We start from the raw sequence: 24,036 nt of genomic DNA, 5'->3' as shown, positions 1-24,036 counted from the left end.
CAACTTAACTAATATTTCTTTTATATGCATTCTATTTTCCATAAATGCAATAAATATTGTTTGAATATGGGTTATCCTTACCCAAAATAGTTATTTCTATGTCCAACATAAACATATATTCATTTCAAATACTAACTAAAACTCCTATATTTTCCAATATTTGGCATAGATACTTATCTCTTCAATTGTACCACCACCAAGCTATCCAAAATGCAAAGGCCGGCGAGAAATCCAAATCATGCATTCCAAACATTTCAGGAGGAAATTGAGTGTGAAGCATCAAAAAGATGATCTATGTGAGAGGGATTTTTTATAGAATACGTCATGCCTGAAGCGACAGTAGATATGGAGCGCACAAGAGCTGCGGTAATGGCAGCCTTCACCTGACTTCTTCGCGGAAGGGGCTTCCGCCGGCTATGAAAACCCTCACCAGAATTGTCACCCACCGCCCTTTATACTTCAGGTTGTGCGGCAGAAAACCAAATGCCAATTATATTTCCCCGGAAGGTACTCTGTATGCTTGACCACTATATTAGCGTGCCAGTGGATGGGCGAATTCATGGTAACACCATCAGGTAAACCAAGAATTAAATGGAAGTAAAGAGCTGTGACAGAGACAAGAATAATTCTCGACATGCCTGGTATCCACCCCAAATACCATCGTAGAGCCCCAACTATTGCATGAAATCACAAATGGCAAATTGCCATAGGAAATAATGGTTCTAGAACCATAGAAACAATGAAGTCATGCGAGGAGTTCACAAAGCCAGCCTCCAGCCCGAAGACATGCATAAGATGATGAACTAAAAACTCTTTGATTCCTTCCCTTCTTGATTTCATCCTCCTTTAAATTTCAGGAATATCAAGAATTAATTTTTATAACTGATTCATAATTTTCTTTATTTTACCACGAGTTATTTTAGGGATGTTACACATGAGGTAAGGGTTTTGATGCCTATTCACATTACCAACCATTTCATTTGTATGGCTTCTCTTTCTTTGTTGAGTCTACACAATCCTAGTCTTCCATAAATTTTCTAAAGTCAATTCATTTTTGTGTTCAAAAATGTAATTTAAACAACTAATGATCTTTCTTAGAAAATTATATATTACAGAGCAATGTAACACATAAAATATTGTTGAAACACAAATATAGAAACACATAAAACACGAAAGACATAGATATACATGTTTTACCTAATTTGGGCTATGTCCGCTAGTCGTTCTTTTTATATTATTGAGCAAAATGAAGAGATATAACCTACAACATATCCACTGTAATTTCCTCTTCGCTCTCACACATCCTCCTCTCTCTCGCTTAGAAGAATACTACATAGACGTAATCCAATTCCCTCATATAAACTGAGGGTTTCCTTCTATGGAAAAAAACCCTATATTAACATAACTTCTACCATCATATTATCTGCCTAATGAATGACCCAGATTGACTATGAAATTACAATATTTCACTAGGCATTTTTACAACTACTTTTAGCTTCAGCGGCGCCTTACTGGGGCTAGTGCCACTAGCCCCCGATCACCCAGCTGGGGGACGGTCCACTTGGACCGAGGGGACTTGTCCGCCTACCCTACCTGGAGGGGTGTACAACCCTCTATAATTATACACCTGACTAAAAGATGACCTTTGAATCACAAAGATAATCAAGCTCCACACCCAACATGTCCCATAAATAATATGTCACCCAATTTCAATTTCAAAAATGAAAAAATCAATTTAAATATTTCAAATTTTATTTTATATAATTAAAAAAACCCAAAAAATCAATTTACCTCATTTAAATTATTTTTACCTCTAAATTTATTTATATATAAAAAATAATTTAAATAATAGTGAAATATATAATCCTATTAGTTTTTATACTTAATTTAATTTAATTTGTATTCAGCAACGATAATATTTTTGATTTTTAGACGATTTCAAACAAAATTAATTAAAAAATAAAAACGACAATAAAAATGTTTACAAATCTCTTATATAGCTTCTCCGTAATTTTCCAAGTGCTTTGATTGCAAAACTGTAAAATTCAGTCATGTATAATATCCTATTCAATTTTCACACTGACTAATCACTAAAACAAATTAATTATCCTTCTTTGACACTCACAAATAAATAAAACCAATTAATCATTCCAACACTATTACATCATAAAGTTGTAGAAATTAGTTAGAGTGTGTGAGTGTCATACAGATTTATCGAAGAATCTTAATTTTATATTTAACTAATTAATTAAATAATAATCAAATTATACAAGCTAAAATTATAATGTTAACATTTTTCAAATTAATTAATTAAATTGATTAATAATTTAATTAAAAATAATTTATAATATAATTAATTAATAATAAATAATAATAAGTTTGATTTAATGTAATAAAATAAATAATATTATTAAATCTAATTTACAATATGACATTATTATCATTAAAATAAAAATAAATATGAAGTAACGTAATAATTAGTTTTTAAATTATTGTAATAAAAACCTAAATTAAATTCGATTTTAATGAAATAATAAGTAGATTCTAAATAAAGTTTGATTTAATTTAATTTGTGTAAATTAGATTTGAACTTAATGTAATAATAATTAAATAAAAATGAATAATAATAAGTTTGTTAATAATGATTCATAATAAAACTAGCATTTGCACCAGATGTTGCAAAGGAAACGCCGTAAGGCATAAAGTGCGGAAATCTATTATCCATATAGTGTATGCATTAGGTCAATGACCTATCACTTTGTCTAAATGTTGTAAACGACGAGAATTATAGAAATATTCCTAAATGTGTACCAATATTTATAGGCACACTCCTTATACCTTAAGATTTTTGGTTGCAGCTTCAGATTTGGAAGTCTTGAGATTTACCAAAGCTTCAATTCTTGCTTCTTCTCGTTGATATCTGAAATTTACAGACAACTTGAATGCTCACAGATTTTGTTGTGAAAATTATAGATAACAAATGTTAGCAATCTATTAATTTAGAAAAAGCTTTGTTAGAGATAAAGGTCTTATCATGTTTATCAATACATAGCATTGTAGATTAGAGCTCATTTCAACTTTAAAAACTAGAAATTATAAAAAAAAAAAGAAAAAAAAAGGGAAATTTCACAGAATTGTAATACGATCTTTTAAATGCATTAACACTAAGCTAATGATATGTTCTTTAAAAATGTGCCCATGAATCATTCTCTATTAACGCAAGCAAGAGATATTTAATTACCATTACAAATTGCTTTGACATTTGTTGTGGTGGTCTTTAACACTACATCTAACTGGTAAAGTTTATGTTCAAAAACACTTTTTTACATTCCTGGTCTAAGTAGAAAATTGTTTTTGTTAACCAAACTACAGAGAGCAATCTGCATGTAGAGGTTGTGTTCACAACAGGCAAACACTTGGTGAAGAAAAGGAACAAAAATATCATAGCTTTGGGGGTGGAAAGCTTTGTCATGTTAAGCAAGGCAGAAGTTGACTCAATTCAAGATTTTAATCTCAAGAATGTCACATCTAAGGAGAGTGTCTTTGATCAGGTCTGTACAGAAGGGAAGCCTCTGTCTCAAAAGACTAGAATTGCAGGAATTTCAACTGATAGAAAAGCCTAGTAACTGAAACGATTGGTTCAACATTTAGTCATTCTATGTTTCTTCAATAACATAAACACTGGAGCATGGCAGATGACTCACAATGCTCACACCTTTTTAGAACATTGATTGAAGGGGATTTGACTTACTTATTTGTTTTATATTTCGTTGTATATTTAGCAAATTCAAACATAAATTATGGACTAAACAAGAACATGCCCGGGGATAGAAAATTCTTAGAAAATGGTTGTCGGCATTCTAATCCAAAGAATTGGAAAGAATCCCCAAACTTGTCAACTTTAAATGTTGCAAGCATGCCAAATTCATTATCTGTCTTCAGTGCTTCAGAAATGTCTCAAATATCAGCTCTAGATCTTCTTCTTGTGCCTACGTGCCTACTCTTGCAACTTTCAAAGGGGTCATGCCTTTCCAGCTTCTCACAAAAATGATTTGTGAATCTTATTATTCTTAATGTTAGATATTAATTTACAAAATCCTCAACAAATGAATAGAAAGAATTTAATGATAAAATGGAAATTTCGAAAAACATCACAAATAAAGATATAATGCATTGAACTTACAAGCCACCAAAAAACTGGAACAAAATATCGATGGACATTATCACAACCAAATGCACACCAAGTGTAAGAAATATTATTTTTAGTGTCAACAATCTAGCACATTCAAAACTAATATTACAGACAACTGCCATTTATGCCAAGTCTCCTTTCCTTGCACAACATAACATCTCAATCTAGTTGCAAGTTAAACATGAAAAAAATTGTGTAATTAAAAATTGAAAAATAGTTGGTTTTGAATACATAATGAATACAAAAACTGTAATATAGATTTCAGTTTTGACTTATGAGTTACCATTTCAAGTTTGTACAATACCCAAAATTTCCAGCATCTCCCCATTCAACTCTCTTCGTCTGCAATCTTCACTATCTGAGTTCCAAGTTCTAGAATAATTGCAATTTTTCTTTGAAATTACTTCCTTTTAAAGCTTAGATAGAAACATTACAATCCCTGGGAATCAGACACAAGAAGCAACCCACTTGAACAATTAAAGTGGCCCTTGAGGGGTAAACCACTGAACACGAGGACTTTCATTTGGTTAAGCTGTCATGACAGCGCATACTTTTCAGTCAAAATCACCCAGGGATTTGCACATGGCTCCAATTGCTTATTCATGGCTCAAGAAATTTAACCTTAGTGGTTGCCTTAACATACAACCATCTTTGCCCACGGGGCTTTGGATTGACAGTGAATGGGTGCGTTGTTAAGGCACTCCTTGCGATAGGTCACGGGTTCAAATCCCCTGTGGGTACTTAGGTTAGTCTAATAGAAAAAAATAATAACATACAACCATCTTCACTGCTGAACTTTAACCCCACTTGCAAAAGCTTAAAATTAGAAGCTCAGACAAAGATGGATATTGCAATTTCAAGCAAAAACATGAAATGGCTATTCATACATCACTGCATAAATTAAAGCGTTGATTCCTTACCAGTGCTTCTTGAACAATAACTAAATAATAGAGGCCAATATAAAAGGAATCGAACTCAATCCGCAAGCAAGGTTCCACAGTTCAATTAGCCATTTAATACTAACACTCTAATGCCTTCTTATCAGTTCAATGGATTGGTATAAGCACCGACTAGAAATCTGATCAAACTCAGCCATGTAGCAAATGAGTAGACAAAATCAGTTTTGAGATTTCCCAAAATCCTCCATTCAAACTCGCATCTTTGGTGGCTTTCTGGTACCAATCATCTTGTTATAGAAACCCTCAGCTCCAAGAAATCAGCAACGAATCTATTGGGTTTCATTTGTGAATATACAGATGCATCATCAATAGATAAGAATAAAAATCACAATCTAAATATGAAGCCCCATATGACCATTTTATTCACGGACAGTTCCATCACTGCCATCAAAAACCTGGCCACACAATTAGCTTGCTTTTCTATTGTTACACTTGTCAAGTTGTGTACCACAACCATAAAAGGAAAAGTCTTTATAATATTCCACTACAAGAAAACTAACTTGACCGATTCTAGATCAATTTGAAATGGCCAAGATCTCTGCAGATATTTGGACTGGAAACCAACCTAGATTGAAAATAGGTTGCACAAAGCCGTAAAAAATAAGCTATCATAAATAGAGTTATTACATGCACAAGGTGCTTAAAACCCTTCGCCTCACATCCCTTTACAAGGAGGATGCAAAAATTGCAATATTATTTTATTGTGAATTACACCAGGGAATTCCTAGTATGATGAACTTGATTGCTACATCTTACCAGCACATATTCTACAACAGAGACACTGAACTTGCTTGCTACAACCTTACCAGCACATAATCTGCAACTGACACACCGAGATCTTGAAGAATTCCCCCAGATCTCTTGACAGTGAAGTGCTTTGAAAGTTTGAAGTTTGAACATTAGCCACCATATCATGTGATTCTTGATTATTATTTGCATGGTTAGAACTGTCAAATAATATTCCTTTGAGGTCCCTATTGCATTAGAAGGAAGTCCAACTAAAGCATGCCGCTAAATATCTAAAGTCATACAGGCAGATACAATGTACAAGCATCATAGAGCAACTCAATATAAATACAATGAGCAAAGGAACCCCCTCTTCTGAAGAACCACAGCATCTCTTCCACAACTAAGCAGCCATGAAATATGTAAAAATAAAAACCATAACCATCCCTATTAAACTGATTCTGACAATGCTTAAGAGGAAGCTACAGTTTGCTCATGATGATCAGAATGATATCTGGAGCTACCCTGTTCACATTTCCCCAAAACCTGCACAGTTGACGTGAAATCCTTCATAACCCACGGATGCCTTGCAACAGCCTCTAAGCTCATCCTTTTCTTCGGATCTGTGAAATCCAATAGTGGCAGCTTGATTATTATGGTGAATTTCAAAATTTGCAGCAATGCAACTCTTAAAACTAAAATCTTCTCTGTAAAACATTCAATTGAGAAAAGTCACTTACCCTTGCAAAGAAGACCTTCGAGTAAGTTTGCAAGTGCTGGATTCATATCCTCTGGAAGTACAAGTGGATCATGAACAATCTAAGCCACCATCAGTAACAACAAAATAAGTATTTCCCTCCATCCGGCCTGTTTGAAAAGTCAAAAGCAGCAGAGATTTTATTTTTCCAACAATATTAAGCTATTTTATTTTTCCAACAATAGAGAGAATGATTGGTATTCTCCTTCAAATTGTTTTAGTGAAAACAAGGTATGCAATATGTAAATATTTCAAAATTTGGTAACAAAAAAATGGCAGAATCAAAGCTTGAATAAAACCTTTTATGATTTATCCAATGAAATGAAGGAAAAAAAAGTACAAGATATTGAAAATAATAGTAATAGATTCTGAATTAGTTCTAATACATTCAATAATCCTGACAAAAGCTTGAAAAAACTTCAATGAGCAGTGCTCTTTATATGTTTCTCCCAATACAAAATTATCATTCCCTGTTCAACAAAGGTAGTGAAACGATCCCTAAGCCTGTGAATGCATTGGACCGCTGATAAGTACAATTCTTAACTTTAGAGAAGTATGAGTGAAAATTGTGACATGAGTGAGAAAGGATTTTTCTCTTCTGGAATTGGAAACAATAAATCTTACCCAATATACTATATCTTCTTCAAGTTCTTGAAGTTTTTTGGGTTGTTAGTTGTCAAGTCTCTATATGGCACAAGGTTACCACAATTTCCTCTGTGTAACCAAGAATTCCTTTCAATTTTCCCTCAGATTCCTCCCTATAAAATGAAATGTACCATATATAGTTAAAATGAAATACACAACCTCGAAACTTATTCCTGACAGAGATTGTATATATCCTCTTCCCTTCCTCTTCTTAGGGGGTAAGTGAGACTACTTACTTAATGGCCGCCTTGATCTGGTCATAAGTGGCAGACTTCTCAAGTCTAACAGTCAAATCAACAACTGAAACATCTGGTGTGGGTACTCGGAAGGCCATTCCAGTCAACTTTCCATTGAGAGCTGGTAGAACCTTTCCAACATCCTTCAAAAATACAATCACAATTAGTAGCTGTGAGAACATAAAAGGTGATGATGGTGGGGATTCATATTAACAAAATTAGAATAAAAATGTACAGAACCCAACTAGATTTAACCAATTGCAAGTACACAGCTAATGTTTTTCCAAATAAATCCAATAAACAAATAAAACCTAATCACCCGAAGCATCGGACAATATGATAAAATGCGAAAATTAGGTAAGAAATAAAAAATATTAAATTCAAATGGGATCCAATGTCAAGCAATTGTGTTGTTGCGCCTACTATAAATAAGTGGTACTTCCCATTTTCTCTCCTAACAGTCACCTAACTGTCAAGGGTAACCATAAGGATGAAAAAACACCAGTGGAAAATAGAAACAGACAAGCTTAACAAAGTGGGCTTTACAAAGAGATAATTTGGATGTAAAGATAGGAAAATCGTGAGCCCTAGGTTTCGAACAACAGTGCACATTCATGACTGCGTGAAAGTAATGGTAAGAAGATGTATTTTGTCACTTGACACGATAAGGTGGTAGCCTCACTGTTTGTTGCTCAGGTAAGACCCTGATCATACTAAGTTTTGTTCAGGGAAGGTCCTGATCATAACTTCCCATGAAGAGAAGAAATTTTAGTTTCTCAGGGCTATCTTGAAGCAGGCGAGGTAATTTTTATACATGAAAAGAATGACCAAAAGAATTGTCTGAGAAGTAAATCAATAAAACTAACCTTATTAAGTGTTTAATGTGAATGATAATCACCAGAATAAAATATTTATTGATGGTTTTAAATATGTTTAATCATCATTGATAAATTTTTTCTTCCTACCTTAACTGCTCTTGTACTGCTAGGAATAATGTTAAAACCAGCTCCTCTATCACCTCGCTAGTCCTTGTTTGATGGTCCATCAACTATCTTCTGTGTTGCTGTTTACATACAGAAACATAAGTCAATGCAGCTTGCAAACGCCTTGTATCAATAAAATTCAAGGGCATAATACTAGTTCATAGTAAGTGTACCTGTGATGGAATGGACAGTTGTCATGAGACCTTCAACAATGCCAAACTTGTCATTGATTACCTGCCAGAGAAAATAGAGTGTTTTTGTTCTCTTTCAACATATAGTTCCTCCCCAGCAATATGTAATTTTTCTCATATAAAGACACCTATACAATGAAAACTGTGATAATTTAGTAAAAATATCATTGCAAACCTTAGCCAAGGGAGCCAAGCAGTTAGTAGTACAGCTTGCATTTGAAACAATGTTCAAATCAGATTTGTATTGGTGCTCATTAACCCCAACAACAAACATAGGTGCATCCTTGCTTGGAGCTGAGATAACAACTTTTTTAGCACCTGCCTATTAGAAATCAACAAAAAAAATTTATTATATGGAGTTCAAATTGTAATTTCCATTGTTGCACTTTATACCGTTTGAAATTTACAAAATTAGATATGTTAATAGCCTTTCAAATATTTTTGCATGCACCACAAAGAAAAATCATAGAATAGATTGTTTTCCAAAGAAACTGAAAACAAACATGTTATTTTTCAATCACTTCATCAATTTTGAATAGTCACAACTATGGAGCAATTTTAAGGTAACCTTTCATGAGGCGACTGCTCAATTTGAAAGAAGTTTCAACTTAGAATAGGGTTGGTTATGTCGATATCAGTCAACAGTGTCAATTTTATAAATTGAGAAAGAGCCAAAGCGGACATGCTATTGCCAAATCTCCTTGCTCATGTAGGGAGGGAGCGGTATTACACTGTATTTTAGTGTACTTCAAATATCATTTATCAACTTTTAGGTACACTGTATTTTTAATTAGTAGCTTGTCGGATAAACTTTGAAGGAAAAAATCAATTATAATTGAAATGTGGAATGGTAATATTCAAACCTTCAAGTGAGCAGTTGTTTTCTCTTTGTCGGTGAAGACACCTGTGGATTCAACCACATACTCTGCATTGACCTCGCCCCATGGTATTTCGTCAGGATTTCCACAATTTTCAAACCAAAATGTGAATAGTTAGAAAAATGGGAACAAATAGACAATATCAGCACTTACACTTTGTTCATGCTTAAGCTCAAGCAATAATTGACCTAAGAAACTTTCATTAATCTCCATAAACAAGTGTTTTACCTGAAACCGAATACAGCAACAGATTTTTCTCCAAAGAGCAAAGTTTTCGAGTCTTTGACCTTGACTTCATGATGCTTCCACTGTACGTGGACACTGTCATACTTGAACATATAATTCTAAACAGAGGCACAAAAATTACTGCAGAGATCTTGGGTGGGAAAAATATGGTAGAAGAAAGCTATCAAACGAGTTAATAAAATGTTCCTGTTTCAGTTTGTTCGTAAAACATAAATGCTGTTGGGAATAAATCGAAGATTAAAAAATGCAAAACGAAGAACAATCTTCAGGTAGACGATCCAAAATTCATCAGGAGAATGATGTGCAGATATGCCTAAATTTCAATGAAGAATTCCTCCTAGATAGATAAATAAGGAAGAAGAGAAAAATTGCTCATTTAAAAGGACTTTAGCAAAGAATAATGTATATATTACACAAGCGGACTTTGCCAAAGAATAATGTATTCATTATGCAAATGAACTCAAATATTCTTGAAAGACACCGTATATAATGATCGAGAAGGATTTGAAGAGAGAAAATCAAGCCTTGATAACATTTCTGGCTTAACAGAGTGGGCTTTACAAAGAGATAACTTGGATGTAAAGATAGGAAAATCATGAGCCCTAGGTTTCGAACAACAATGCACTTTCATGACTACGTGAAAGTAATGGTAACAATCTGTATTTTGTCACTTGACATGGTAAGGTGGTAATCTCACTGTTTTTTGCTCAGGTAAGACCCTAGTCATACTAAGTTTTGTTCAGGTAAGGTCTTGATCATAACTTCCCATGAAGAGAAGACACTTCAGGTTTCTCAGGGCTATCTTGAAGCAGCTGAGGTAATTTTTTTACTTGAGACATGCTATTGCCAAATCTCCTTGCTCATGTAGGGAGGGAGCGGTATTACATGTGACAACTCCTTAGTTACCTCAAATATCATTTATCAACTTTTAGGTACATTGTATTTTTAATTAGTAGCATGACGGATAAATTTTGAAGGAAAAAATCAATTATAATTGACTTGTGGAATGGTAATATTCAAACCTTCAAGCGAGCAACTGCTTTCTCTTTATCGGTGAAGACACCTGTAGATTCAACCACATACTCTTCGTCGACCTCGCCCCATGGTATTTCCTCAGGATTTCTATAGTTTTCAAACCAAAATGTGAACAGTTAGACAAATGGGAACAAATAGACAATGTCAGCACTCACACTCTATTCATGCCTAAGCTCAAGCAGTAACTGACCTATGAAACTCTCATTGATCTCCATAAACAAGTGTTTTACCTCAAACCGAATATAGCAACAGATGTTTCTCCAAAGAGTAAAGTTTTCGAGTCTTTGACCTTGACTTCATGATGCTTCCATTGTTCGTGGACACTATCATACTTGAACATATAATTCTGAAAAATAACAGAGGCACAGAAATTACTGCAGAGATCTTGAGTGGGCAAAATATGGTAGAAGAAAGCTATCAAATGAGTTAATAAAATCTTCCCGTTTCAGTTTGTCTGTAAAACATAAATGTTGTTGGTTATCTTAGAATGAGAAAACCTTGGAAGAGATAAACAGGTTTTATTTACCCTTTTATTAGATTGCGAGTCCCATAACTGTACAACAAAATTATTCAACCCAAAAGCAATTTGCGTCCCATCGAGTGCCTAACTAACGCTGGTAACAGGGCCCTCTTCTTCATCTGCAATCAGAAGCTCAGATATAGAGCTATCAGAAGCATGCCACAAGTATATAGTGTTATTCAGAGCTATGGACAAAACATTGGTGGAACTCCAATCCAATAGATTCAAGTAATAATCATCCAGAACGTCGTGCGCATCCAGGGTTCTATCTGCAGACTGCAATCAACATGGATAAGTTAAATTACTAGGTGAAAAAAAAGGGACAAAGGACAATGGTCCTCAGATAGGCATATCTAGTGTACTAATAACAAAAACCCCAAATACTATGTAGTTTTTGTGGTGTCCGAAGAGTATATCAATGGTTAAAAAAAAAAAAGTTATCATGGCTTTGTTTGCAAAGGGGTACTTTTTCTGTACTGAAATGATTTCTAACATCATTCTGTTATAAAAAAAATTAAGAAATTGGAATGGGTGTGGTAGCGATTTCAGCGTTACACATGAAAAAGAAAAAAATCTGTGTAGCACATTCCTCCATATGGGATAATGTTGTAATTGAAAATAGGATCAAGGGCTTTGATTCAATAACGAGTAAACACCAATGGTATTCAAGATTTGATTATGGAATATCTAGTGAAAATGATGGTAAAAAATATGAAATCCAGGCCTACCTGAGCAATATATTTACGTGCTCTTCTAGAAATAGGGAAATTAGCTAGCACATTTTCTTGTGAACCCTGGGAAACAGTCGATGATTTTCCATTGAAAGAAAGAATTATGTAATTGTTGTCCACGGCACGGGCATTCTTCAATAAAGTGGCTGCCATCTCCTTCTTGTATGCTTTTCTGGAAGAGGAGGGGGAAGGGGAGAGGACATGGGTATCGTCACTGTCCTTTTGCTTCTGCGTGATCATGAATCTAGCTACCTACCTCCAAATCGATGGATCCTCTTGCCGGGATAAAGCTGTTGCTCTGTGATGGAAAAAACAATAAAACAAAATCCTGATTCACACTTCCAACTGAACGTACCAAAAAAGGGTATCCACTTAAAAAAATTTCGATGGTTGAGTAGAGAGGCTGATAACCTGTTGCCCCCTAGCCACATTTCACTGTAATAAACCCAATTGAGGGAATTACATGTTTGCAGCATATAAATTATTTGTAAAAACAAGGAGAGAATGCATACACTGTGTTTATTCATTGAAGCACCCTGTTTCTGTAGAGGACGAAGACATCGCTCCCCTGTGGAAAAATTTCCTCTGATCGTTGATGGCTGTCTGAGTGGCATCTGTTTCTTTTCATATGTATTTTTGCGCACTGCGAGGGTCGATGTGGTATTCTGCTTGCGAGGAAACAGTATCGAGGCGTCGATGTGTTCCGTGGCAAAGGCATCTTGCCGCTGCTATTGAGCAGACTCTCTGGTCCTTGAAAATTCATGAACCGTTTCAGTTTCAGTTTCATGAACCGTTTCAGTTTTGGATCAACGATCAAACTTTGTTCAATCGTCTAACACCACAAATCCACGGTTAACAATAGGACACGACAACATCTGGGGAAATTCATTTCAAAGGGAAACGCCTTACGACATAATAACTAGCATTTGCACCTTATGTTCCAAAGGAAACGTTGTAAGGCATAGAGTGGGGAAGAATAGGTAATAAAATCCATCAAAATTAAGATTAAATTGATCTATTAATTTTTCATTTACATACACTGAAATCATATGCAGCGTGGGATAAGAATCTCGAGAATCTCAAGTTACCATTTAGATAAATTTCTATAGTCCATGTTCTATTGTAAATATTTGACTCTTTTGTCATAACTGGAAGAATCTCAAGTTATCATTGAGATAAGTAATATATATCTATATATATATATATATATATATATATATATATATATATATATATATATATATATATATATATATATATATATATATATGAATGAAGATCTCTGCTATGATTTATATTACTGTGGCAATGCCATTTTTCTCTCGCAAAGTTGCATCCATTGGTTTTTTTTAAGACATTAAAAGAATCTAGCTGCTATGGTTTGTTATGATCGATGGGTTATCTTTCATATTATATTGTAGATGATGTTAGATACATTAAATCATTTTGAAATAAACACGGACATGCCGTTGGCATTGATTAGCGGCATATGCTACAATAACTTATCTTCATTGAAAAAGAGGTTGATGTATTCATTGAGAATCTCTCACACTAAAACTTCTTGAAACATGGCTTGAAACACCATGTGTTAATGATGTTTTTATAGAAGTTGCAACAATGAATGTTGAAGGCAACATGGATGTTGTAGAAAATAAAAATGTTAATGAAATTTCCATGAAATACTATCCTTGAGAGACAAAATATTTTTATGATTTATTTTGGAACAAATTGATGAAGAGCAAGCTATGGAAGGTGACATGTGGTAGTCGTTTACATACAAGCCAATTTTTGAAGAAATAGAGGACATGCATGGACAACTTGGAACAATCAAATAGTTGCACCAGCCAATAAAGACACTGAAATCTGAAGCTTACAACAAAAAGACAAAGCTAAAGCAATGAAGAAAAGAAAAGGAAATCCAACTGATGTAAAAAAAAATTAAATTGTAAGCATAGCTTAGACTTGGACCAGAAAATATCTTAGTTTAAATTTTTGTTTTTTGTAATTAAAGGGGAGTGTTGCATAAAATAATTTCAACCACCCATTTAAATAGGAGACAATTTTTTGTTGGAAATATTCGAAAATTTTATATCGGAACGATCTCAAAACATACAGGTAATGACTCATTTTCTTCGGTCAAGGATAGTGTGCATTTGCATGGAGTGCACAAAACAATTACAAGTGATAAGTATATTTATTTTCAAAGTGATTGGTACATTTTTTCCCATTTGCAAATCGATGGTACAACAAACATGGTAAATAAAGTTCTGAAAACATGTTGCAGATAAATTCTGGAGAGCATATAGACAAAATGAAATTTAACTGGTGTCAACAAAGTACAAGAAAACCACCCCTCCTTATCGTCCAGAGTTGTAAACTTAGTGGAAGTACCAATATGAATAGGTCAGCAAAGGTGTCAAAGCCTCTAAAGCTCAGGAAGGATAGCGTGAGTATTGTGTATGCGAACACAGTTTAAGCTCAAGAGGGATAGCTCTTAAAGAGCTTTACCACTATATGTATAAACTTTTATGGAAATGAGCAGGGGCTTAGCATAAGGTGTTAAGAGGTTTGGCCCTTGTCCCTATGCGCGGGCACTGTAACCAAGCGTCGAGGGCGAAAGAGCCCAATCTATCTTCTTATATGCATGTGTTGTGGGTCTAGAAGTTAGGGCTCAGAGGAGCACGGAGACGCATGTCTTATAAACCATATGGCCAGGAGCCATGTCCACAAGCACATGAAATATAGGTCCTAGTCGTCGAATGTCACGAACTGTTAGCGTTGACCACGTGTCCCAAAGATTACGATGGGAGGATTGACAAATCCCACTAGGAATGAATTGTTGAGATGACATGGTGGGTGGGGTCGGTTGTTCAACGATTGGCATGGTGAGGCGGAGGACCCCCAAAACACTTATAACGTGAAATTTGAACTTACTATGCAGCAGAGGGCCAAGCAGGACCCCCAATTAGTGTGGCAAGTGACTTGGACTCAGAGCCACGTGACATCCTGGAAGGTAGACACGTGTTACTTGAATTCGGGGGTTTTGTGGTCCCAAGTGGACTGGATCTAAGTGACACATGGCATACCTAGTGTGGGGCCATGTGGAGGGTGACATCACCCCGGGACCATGTACCCCACGATTTATGTTGGAGTGAGGTGCAACCCCGCTGAGATTTAGTCCCCAGGGTGATGTGGCACGGCGAAGCCCACCTACACAGGCATAAGGGACCACAACCACATGATTGGTTAGAGCGGAGTTGAGGTGGTGAGTAGCCAGGTGGACTTCCACGAAACCTTGGCGGATTGTAAGCCTCGCAGAAGAGAATGGGTCGGGACGACATGGTGTGGTGGAGCCCGAACGTGCTGCAGTAGCAAATGACGATGGGACGCATGGAGGAGGTCTACCAAGGATCTGTGTAACCCCAGAAGATCTTTCCCAGCAGTTTCAGTGGGGAATCACAATGGAATCTGTTGGGATTTTAATCTCGGTGTGATGTGGTCGTAGAGAGGGGTTAATTTATGACCCGGTATGAACGGGCCGACGGCTAAGGTAATGCTGCCATGTGGCGATGAGGTGGCTAACTCGGATAGCTTGTGGACACCACATGGCAAATCAAGATGACATGGCACTATCTGATAGGCTAATCTTCGAATGGCCATATATTTTGATCTAAGAATCGTATTGAGACAAATCTTATATTTTCATAAAGGTCTTAACAAGACGAACACAACAACATCATCTGTTTTAAGTCTTGAGAAAGTCAAAAAAGGTTGAAAAATTTAGACCCCATTTCCATAACAAGACTTTGGAGGTTGGGTCATCTTAATAACTGCCTCCTTCTACCCTTAGTTGGGGCTAGGGATAGTAGGGGATGTGTTACAGAAAGGCACATGCCAAAGGGTGAGCACAATGTAGAATTGGTGTTGGTTGAACAATAAGGTAACATGCTATTCTAACACACTAAGACTTGGTAAAGGTCTAGAGCTCATCAAAAGCACCCAAATGCACAAATCAATTATTCCCTTTTTCAAAAGAAAATTATAAATTTTTTCATCTCTATATTGATCAAGTTTCACGTCATCCCCTAGAAATCTTCAACCACTAAAAGTTATCACTCCATACCTAAGTTACATGACACAATGAGACGAGACATGAAGGACACTAAAATACAAGTGTCTAACACATGACATGGTGACCCCAATAACAAGACACGAAGAACAAGGTTTATATATATACCTTAAAAGAAAATAACACATTACACATAGAAATTATAGACATAAAAATTAAAATTTTGTTAGAATTTAGAAACTAGAACATTTACATGATATAAATTCGATCATGCAACTAAATACTACTTAGTACTTACTTGTCCTAAGTCAATGACGTTCAAGTGACAAACACAAGAAATTAGAACCATAAACTATAGTTTCTCATTAAGTCATTAAAATCGAAATGTATTACATAAATAATGAGTCACTATTACTACAAGTGGGAATGCCAATGAAAAATACAAAATAGGGTAGATACTAGAACCGTAAATGGAATAATCTCATAGCTTGTGATTGTCAATAGTCCTTCTCCATGTTAGAATCATCAAAATCAGCATCACTTCCATGACTCTCTCCTCCATCCTCCCCCTTCTCTTCCTCATCTATATCCAATCCAATCAATGCATATGTTGGTGTGGAGAATGAACCCTCAACTGGATCACCATCAACAAAATTGAATGGCTCTAGCACTGGTTCATTAAGATCCAAGTTTGCTAATGCCAACTCAACACTACTATCCAAACCCCATATCATTAGGAAACGCATCCCACATCTTTGTCTTTCCCTTCAACCACTCTTCCCTCTATTTAGAAATAAGACGGAGGTTGATGTGCACATACACCATACACCATTGTCTTGCACTTGGAATCCTTTCAAAGCTACACTATAACCCTCAAATGCACTCCAAAATGCCTACGAACTTCAACCTACTAAATGAAATGAGGAAAAAAGACAGACAAGTCACCTTTTTCAAACCCATGGGCCACTTTTGACAAACATGTGTCCTAAACTTGGGACACATTTAGAGCACATGTCGAAAATGAGTATGGCACATGCCCTGAACTCGTCCTCACGAATCCATGTCTGACATGTGGAAATTGTGACACGTGACCCCCTAGGTGTGTGTCATCTAACTTAGAAGACTTGTAAGATACCAAACATGAACCGGACATGTGCCAAACTCATCCTTACAAATCCATCTCCAACATGTGGGATTCATAACACATGACCCCCTAGGCATGTGTCCTATGAATTAGAAGACTTGTAGGATACCAAACACACATCATTTTGCACATGAGAGAAATTTTCATAATGAATCCTCACACGAACGCTCCAACTTTTAAGATGCAAGATAACTTTATAGTCGACAGAACATGACAAAATGTTCATTTTCATGTCATGTGTCCAAGGTAAATGCATATTTTTATATGTAACCTCTTGCAAGACTAAAAAGAGATAGACATTGATTTTAACTTGTATCTGAACCAAAATTTAAAGCAGCAATGACTTTGGTTTTATTGAAGGCATCCAATTTGACCCTGCTACAGGTATGTATCTATTGTGGTATGTTTATACAAAATAAAGACAACTGGAAAATTTTGATTCTTTATGATTGGTTTCAAACTCAACCAAAAATATCATTCAACATTTTACTAGACACATGTTTGTTCTCTAAAATAAAACTCTAATTTATTGTGTATCTATAATGATCATGCATTGTAATTTGTTGTACTGTGGCCCGTAGATACTTTCAACACTCCAGGTAATACATCATTGTAGGTGGACTAATATTTTAATCTCTACTACAATATATATCACTATATATATGCGAACAATGAGAAAAATTCAAAATTGCATCTAACTTCTTTATTAGAGACTTACCATCAAGCATGTATTCTGAAGCTACATATCCCAATGTCCCTACTAGATCAATATTTGTGTTACCAGCACATCCTGCACTTGTTACTGCAAGACCAAAATCTGAAAGCTGCATCCATAGCCAGTGGTTAGAGAGCGGTGACTACAATACCATCTACTTAGGAAATGTTTCACTTCGGACCAAGTGTTTTAAAGAACATAAACCAGGATGGAAAAATAAATCTATTTAGAAATTTCTCAAAGTTTAATTCATGATAAGAGATAATAAATTAATACAAACAGTTGCACATGTCACGAAATTGATAGAAAAGAAAAACTGAAGTCCTACATGAAAATATTTTGACAATAAAATAACTGATGCTTAAAACAGTTCATAAAGTAAAAAAAAAAATCAGTAGGAAAGCAATGGAATTCCCATCTCACAGAATCTCCCATTGAATGCAATGCACATGCCATACATTTACAAAGGCTTTTGTCAATTACATTCTAGGAAACTTTCTTAATGCTTTACAAGAATCTTCCCAAATTAACCGATAAATATTACATAAGAAACATTCATTTCCAGGCAGATTTAATGGTATTACTATTTTTAACACTACAGTCAATGTAAGTGGGAGATTGGAAAACCTTGCCCTCACCTTGGCGTTGAAGCTTGCATCAAGAAGAATATTTGATGATTTGAAATATAGGTGAATCACTGCAGGGTTGCAGTGCTCATGCAAGTGTTCTAGACCCTGTGAAAGTAAGAAAACCATGGTAAGCTTGAGCTCCCAGGTTGATAGAGGACCAAGTGAAAAAGTGATTTCAATTGGTAAAATCTAGTAGTAGGGAATCAAATTATCTGTGTTAGAACTACCTTGCTGAATCAAGGGCTATCTTCATCCACAAAAACCATGTAAGTGCAGATCTGTGAGATGGTCCTGACAAGCAATCCAGCAGAGTTTCTTAACAAAGCATAGCTGTGAAAGGCTGCTTACTCATGGCCTACTAGTTTATCCATGACGAATGGTAGTATCAAGTTTGTTTAAACAAATAAAAGGCTTCAAAACATAGGCAATATTGAACTTGCCCAGTGGTTGGAGAAAGCTACCATGTAATTGGTCTTCCAAAGAGCCATTCTGCATCAAATCGTATACTAAAAACCGTGTATGTTCATGAGTACATAACTCAAGCAAAGAAACAAGGTTTGGATGTCGGATTTGGCTCATTAGCTCCACTTCATTCTGCAACCAATGACAATACCAACAGATGAAATTAGCAAAGCTTCTTCTAAGTTCTAAAATTATAGGGAGAATAAAAAAGCACAATGCAATATGTTAAATGCAGTGCATCACCAAATCCACAAAAGAAAAGACACTCAAAATGGAAACTTTAGGGCACCCCCCCCCCCGCAAAAATGCCTTCACTAATATCTTCTTAAGTTTGAAGAAGCAGCCAGCTTCCAAAATAATACCTGTAACGTTTTTATTACCTACCTGAAATTCATGCTCAGCCTGTCTACTACCCTCATCTAGCTTCTTCACAGCAGCAAAGGAATCATCATCAAACATTGCCTTGTATACACACCCAAATCCACCCTCTCCAAGTATGTTATTGCTGCTGAAGTTATTTGTAGCTGTTAGCAGCTTAGAATATTCAATTGCAGTTGCACATCCCTTTTTCTTAGAAACACGGGAGTTCAAACGACTCAGGAGAGGCATGAGTGGAATACCCCTATAGGCATCTGTGAAAATTCAAATTACAGGCAACTTAGTGAGCTAACCCTAGATCAAAATAGTCGTAATGTAACTAATTGAACTCTCATGTAAATAGAGGTCATGCGCACCCATGGCTTTTTATAATTTGTTAGAATACAAAATTTTGATTTTATCAGATGATTCAGATCATGAAATCAAGTCTGATGTTTATTATGTTAACCCCCACGAAAAATAATAGTTTGAAAAAGGAGAAGAATTTCTATAGTCATGGAAACCATTCCAATGCACTGCAGTAATGCAAAATAATTAATATGTATATACATCCAAAAGTTATCCACACAGATTCAACAGGGGAAGTCATCGAATCTTAGCCCCGAATCTAATCAAAAATATCTCCATAGGAAGCACCACTCTCTTGTGGCTGCCCTGTTGGTGTACACATCATGAGAGGGTTTGGTTTCACACAGTGAAAGGGATAAAATATGACATAGTGGTGATACCAACCTGAGGCGTCTGGATCTAAATTTCGCTTGAATGCATGACGTTGAGGTGAAGAAGGAGTAGAGTTGTAAGTATTTCTATACAACCAAGTAAAAACTAAAGAAATCATGATACATCCAAAAAATATTCGCAGTATGATAATTGCCAATAGCAGTCCTTTGTTGATGTGATGAGATTCTTTTTCTATCTGCATTGGAGAACCTGTGTCTGAACACACAACCCATTTTGCAATCGTCAAAAGAAAAAAGTGCAATGACTTCTTAGAACCTATAGAAAGATGCAAACAAGCAATTCAAATTGAGAGATTTCAATTTATGAAGAAATCTTACACAGGTTGTACTTTTTAGCATAAATATACTCTTCAAAAATTTAATGAAAAGGCTGGCGTTGAAGCCCTTACCGGTTGAATTTTCTGGTTTAGTTGATGCATTTCTTTTTTCCTGGGGATCATCAAGTAGGGAAGCCGATGACAATGCGAAATGCAAAGAAACTGGCACAGAGGTAGGCACCAGTAAAGAACGTCCCTTTGCAGTCTCGACTTTGTTAAAAAGAGAGAGACTCAGAATCAAAATATGCAGTAAAACTGAATGCCCCATCTTGAAAATGAGTTCTACTTGAAAGTCAGTCAGGCTGTGCCAGAAAGCTCAGGAGATATTCAAAGAGGTAGATATCTGTGTCCTAAACTTGGGACACATTTAGAGCACATGTCGAACATGAGCTTGGCACATGCCCTGAACTCGTCCTCACGAATCCATGTCTGACATGTGGAAATTGTGACACGTGACCCCCTAGGTGTGTGTCATCTAAATTAGAAGACTTGTAAGACACCAAACATGAGCTGGACATGTGCCAAACTCGTCCTTACAAATCCATGTCCAACATGTGGGATTCATAACACATGAACCCCTAGGCATGTGTCCTATGAATTAGAAGACTTGTAGGATACCAAACACATCATTTTGCACACGAGAGAAATTTTCATAATGAATCCACACACAAACGCTCCAACTTTTAAGATGCAAGATAACTTAATAGTAGACAAAACATGACAAAAGGTTCATTTTCATGTCATGTGTCCAAGGTAAATGCATATTTTTATATGTAACCTCTTGCAAGACTAAAAAGAGATAGACATTGATTTTAACTTGTATCTGAACCAAAATTTAAAGTAGCAATGACTTTGGTTTTATTGAAAGGCATCCAATTTGACCCTGCTACAGGTATGTATCTATTGTGGTATGTTTATACAAAATAAAGACAACTGGAAAATTTTGATTCTTTATGATTGGTTTCAAACTCAACCACAAATATCATTCAGCATTTTACTAGGCACATGTTTGTTCTCTAAAATAAAACTCAAATCTATTGTGTATCTATAATGATCATGCATTGTAATTTGTTGTACTGTGGCCTGTAGATACTTTCAACACTCCAGGTAATACATCATTGTAGGTGGACTAATATTTTAATCTCTACTACACTATATATCACTATATATATGCGAACAATGAGAGAAATTCAAAATTGGATCTAATTTCTTTATTAGAGACTTACCATCAAGCATGTATTCTGAAGCTACATATCCCATTGTCCCTAATAGATCAGTATTTGTGTTACCAGCACATCCTGCACTTGTTACTGCAAGACCAAAATCTGAAAGCTGCATCCATAGCCAGTGGTTAGAGAGCAGTGACTAGAATACCATCTACTTAGGAAATTTTTCACTTCGGACCAAGTGTTTTAAACAACATAAACCAAGATGGACAAATAAATCTATTTAGAAATTTCTCAAAGTATAATTCATGATAAGCAATAATAAATTAATACAAACAGCTGCACATGTCACGAAATTGATAGAAAAGAAAAACTGAAGTCCTACATGAAAATATTTTGACAAAAAAATAACTGATGCTTAAAACAGTTCATAAAGTAAAAAAAAATTCAGTAGGAAAGCAATGGAATTCCCATCTCACAGAATCTCCCATTGAATGCAATGCACATGCCATACATTTACAAAGGCTTTTGTCAATTACATTCTAGGAAACTTTCTTAATGCTTTACAAGAATCTTCCCAAATTAACTGATAAATATTACATAAGAAACATTCATTTCCAGGCAGATTTAATGGTATTACTATTTTTAACACTACAGTCAGTGTAAGTGGGAGATTGGAAAACCTTGCCCTCACCTTGGCGTTGAAGCTTGCATCAAGAAGAATATTTGATGATTTGAAATCTCGGTGAATCACTGCAGGGTTGCAGTGCTCATGCAAGTGTTCTAGACCCTGTAAAAGAAAGAAAACCATGGTAAGCTTGAGCTCCCAGGTTGATAGAGGACCAAGTGAAAAAATGATTTCAATTGGTAAAATCTAGTAGTAGGGAATCAAATTATCTGTGTTAGAACTACCTTGCTTAATCAAGGGCTATCTTCATCCGCAAAAACCATGTAAGTGCAGATCCGTGAGATGGTCCTGACAAGCAATCCAGCACAGTTTCTTAACAAAGCATAGCTGTGAAAGGCTGCTTACTCATGTCCTACTAGTTTATCCATGACAAAAGGTAGCATCAAGTTTGTTTGAACAAATAAAAGGCTTCAAAAGACAGGCAATATTGAACTTGCCCAGTGGTTGGAGAAAGCTACCATGTAATTGGTCTTCCAAAGAGCCATTCTGCATCAGATTGTATACTAAAAACCGTGTATGTTCATGAGTACAGAACCCAAGCAAAGAAACAAGGTTTGGATGTCGGATTTTTCTCATTAGCTCCACTTCATTCTGCAACCAATGACAATACCAACAGATGAAATCAGCAAAGCTTCTTCTAAGTTCTAAAATTATAGGGAGAATAAAAAAGCACAATGCAATATGTTAAATGCAGTGCATCACCAAATCCACAAAAGAAAAGACACTCAAAAGGGCAACTTTAGGGCACCCCCCAGAAAATGCCTTCACTAATATCTTCTTAAGTTTGAAGAAGCAACCAGCTCCCAAAATAATACCTGTAACATTTTTACTACCTACTTGAAATTCATGCTCAGCTTGTCTACTACCCTCATCTAGCATCTTCACAGCAGCAAAAGAATCATCATCAAACATTGCCTTGTATACACACCCAAATCCACCCTCTCCAAGCATGTTATTGCTTCTGAAGTTATTTGTAGTTGTTAGCAGCTTAGAATATTCAATTGCAGTTTCACATCCCTTTTTCTTAGAAACACGGGAGTTCAAACGACTCAGGAGAGGCATGAGTGGAATACCCCTATAGGCATCTGTGAAAATTCAAATTACAGGCAACTTAGTGAGCTAACCCTAGATCAAAATAGTCGTAATGTAACTAATCGAACTCTCATGTAAACAGAGGTCATCCACACCCATGGCTTTTTATAATTTGTTAGAATCCAGAATTTTGATTTTATCAAATGATTCAGATCATTAAATCAAGTCTGATGTTTATTATGTTAACCCCCACGAAAAATAATAGTTTGGCAGAGGAGGAGAATTTCTATAGTCATGGAAACCATTCCAATGCACTGGCAGTAATGTGTGGAGCGATAAAAAGGTGTCTTTTGAACTCCTAATTACCTTCACATTAATTATCAACCCAGGGACGACTTTTTATTCCAAGAGTGTAATCAGTCTGAGGCGGCTATTTACTCGAGAGTAATGTTTTGCAGTATAGTGCTTAAAACCCAAAAGTAAATGAATGCTTGAAAAAGAAATCTAATTGGAACAACAAGAAACTGAAATGTTCTAAACTAAATCATTCATCCAAACAACCAACAATCGAGGATATAGTAGTAATAACTCATTCCT

General features: G+C 35.6%; 1 protein-coding gene, 1 long non-coding RNA gene and 1 pseudogene across 3 annotated transcripts; all 3 read right to left on the bottom strand.

The window, feature by feature from the left end:
• Positions 1–5,879: 5,879 nt before the first annotated feature.
• Positions 5,880–11,014, bottom strand: LOC149212840 (glyceraldehyde-3-phosphate dehydrogenase, cytosolic-like; annotated as a pseudogene). Its single transcript, XR_016250023.1, has 9 exons — positions 11,004–11,014; positions 10,836–10,935; positions 8,865–9,011; positions 8,672–8,732; positions 8,481–8,578; positions 7,516–7,658; positions 7,259–7,392; positions 6,618–6,744; positions 5,880–6,500 (listed from the first exon to the last, which is right to left on the bottom strand). The product of XR_016250023.1 is annotated as a glyceraldehyde-3-phosphate dehydrogenase, cytosolic-like (transcript).
• Positions 10,852–20,821, bottom strand: LOC149212839 (putative receptor-like protein kinase At1g80640). Its single transcript, XM_089388842.1, has 8 exons — positions 20,626–20,821; positions 20,229–20,492; positions 19,503–19,750; positions 19,164–19,250; positions 18,666–18,761; positions 18,031–18,136; positions 11,079–11,194; positions 10,852–10,935 (listed from the first exon to the last, which is right to left on the bottom strand). The coding sequence occupies exons 1-7, from the start codon at positions 20,819–20,821 to the stop codon at positions 11,175–11,177; spliced, it is 1,017 nt and encodes a 338-aa protein (XP_089244968.1). The 3' UTR covers positions 10,852–10,935; positions 11,079–11,174.
• Positions 20,822–21,830: 1,009 nt separating this feature from the next.
• LOC149212838 (uncharacterized) lies at positions 21,831–22,696 on the bottom strand. The gene is made up of 3 exons (XR_016250274.1): positions 22,632–22,696; positions 22,414–22,509; positions 21,831–21,885 (listed from the first exon to the last, which is right to left on the bottom strand). It is a non-coding gene; the product is annotated as an uncharacterized LOC149212838 (long non-coding RNA).
• Between the last annotated feature and the right edge of the window lie 1,340 nt (positions 22,697–24,036).

The sequence above is a fragment of the Pinus tabuliformis genome, chromosome 1_1, assembly GCF_031772625.1.
Source record: "Pinus tabuliformis cultivar Carrire ecotype Pingquan chromosome 1_1, CPIR1, whole genome shotgun sequence".
NCBI classification, from domain to species: Eukaryota; Viridiplantae; Streptophyta; class Pinopsida; order Pinales; family Pinaceae; genus Pinus; species Pinus tabuliformis.
Note: the sequence above shows the minus strand (reverse complement) of the source record. Positions and strands in the feature narration are given on the sequence as shown.

Bases quoted from the DNA above. Each gene is read 5' to 3' on its own strand.
- LOC149212839 (XM_089388842.1), bottom strand. From the start codon at position 20,821: ATGGGGCATTCAGTTTTACTGCATATTTTGATTCTGAGTCTCTCTCTT. The intron at 19,751-20,228 runs GTTGGTATCACC...GAATTTTCACAG, and splicing joins TTTAGATCCAGACGCCTCAG to ATGCCTATAGGGGTATTCCA. The intron at 11,195-18,030 runs GTAAGTCTCTAA...GTTATTTTTCAG, and splicing joins TTCAGAATACATGCTTGATG to AATTATATGTTCAAGTATGA.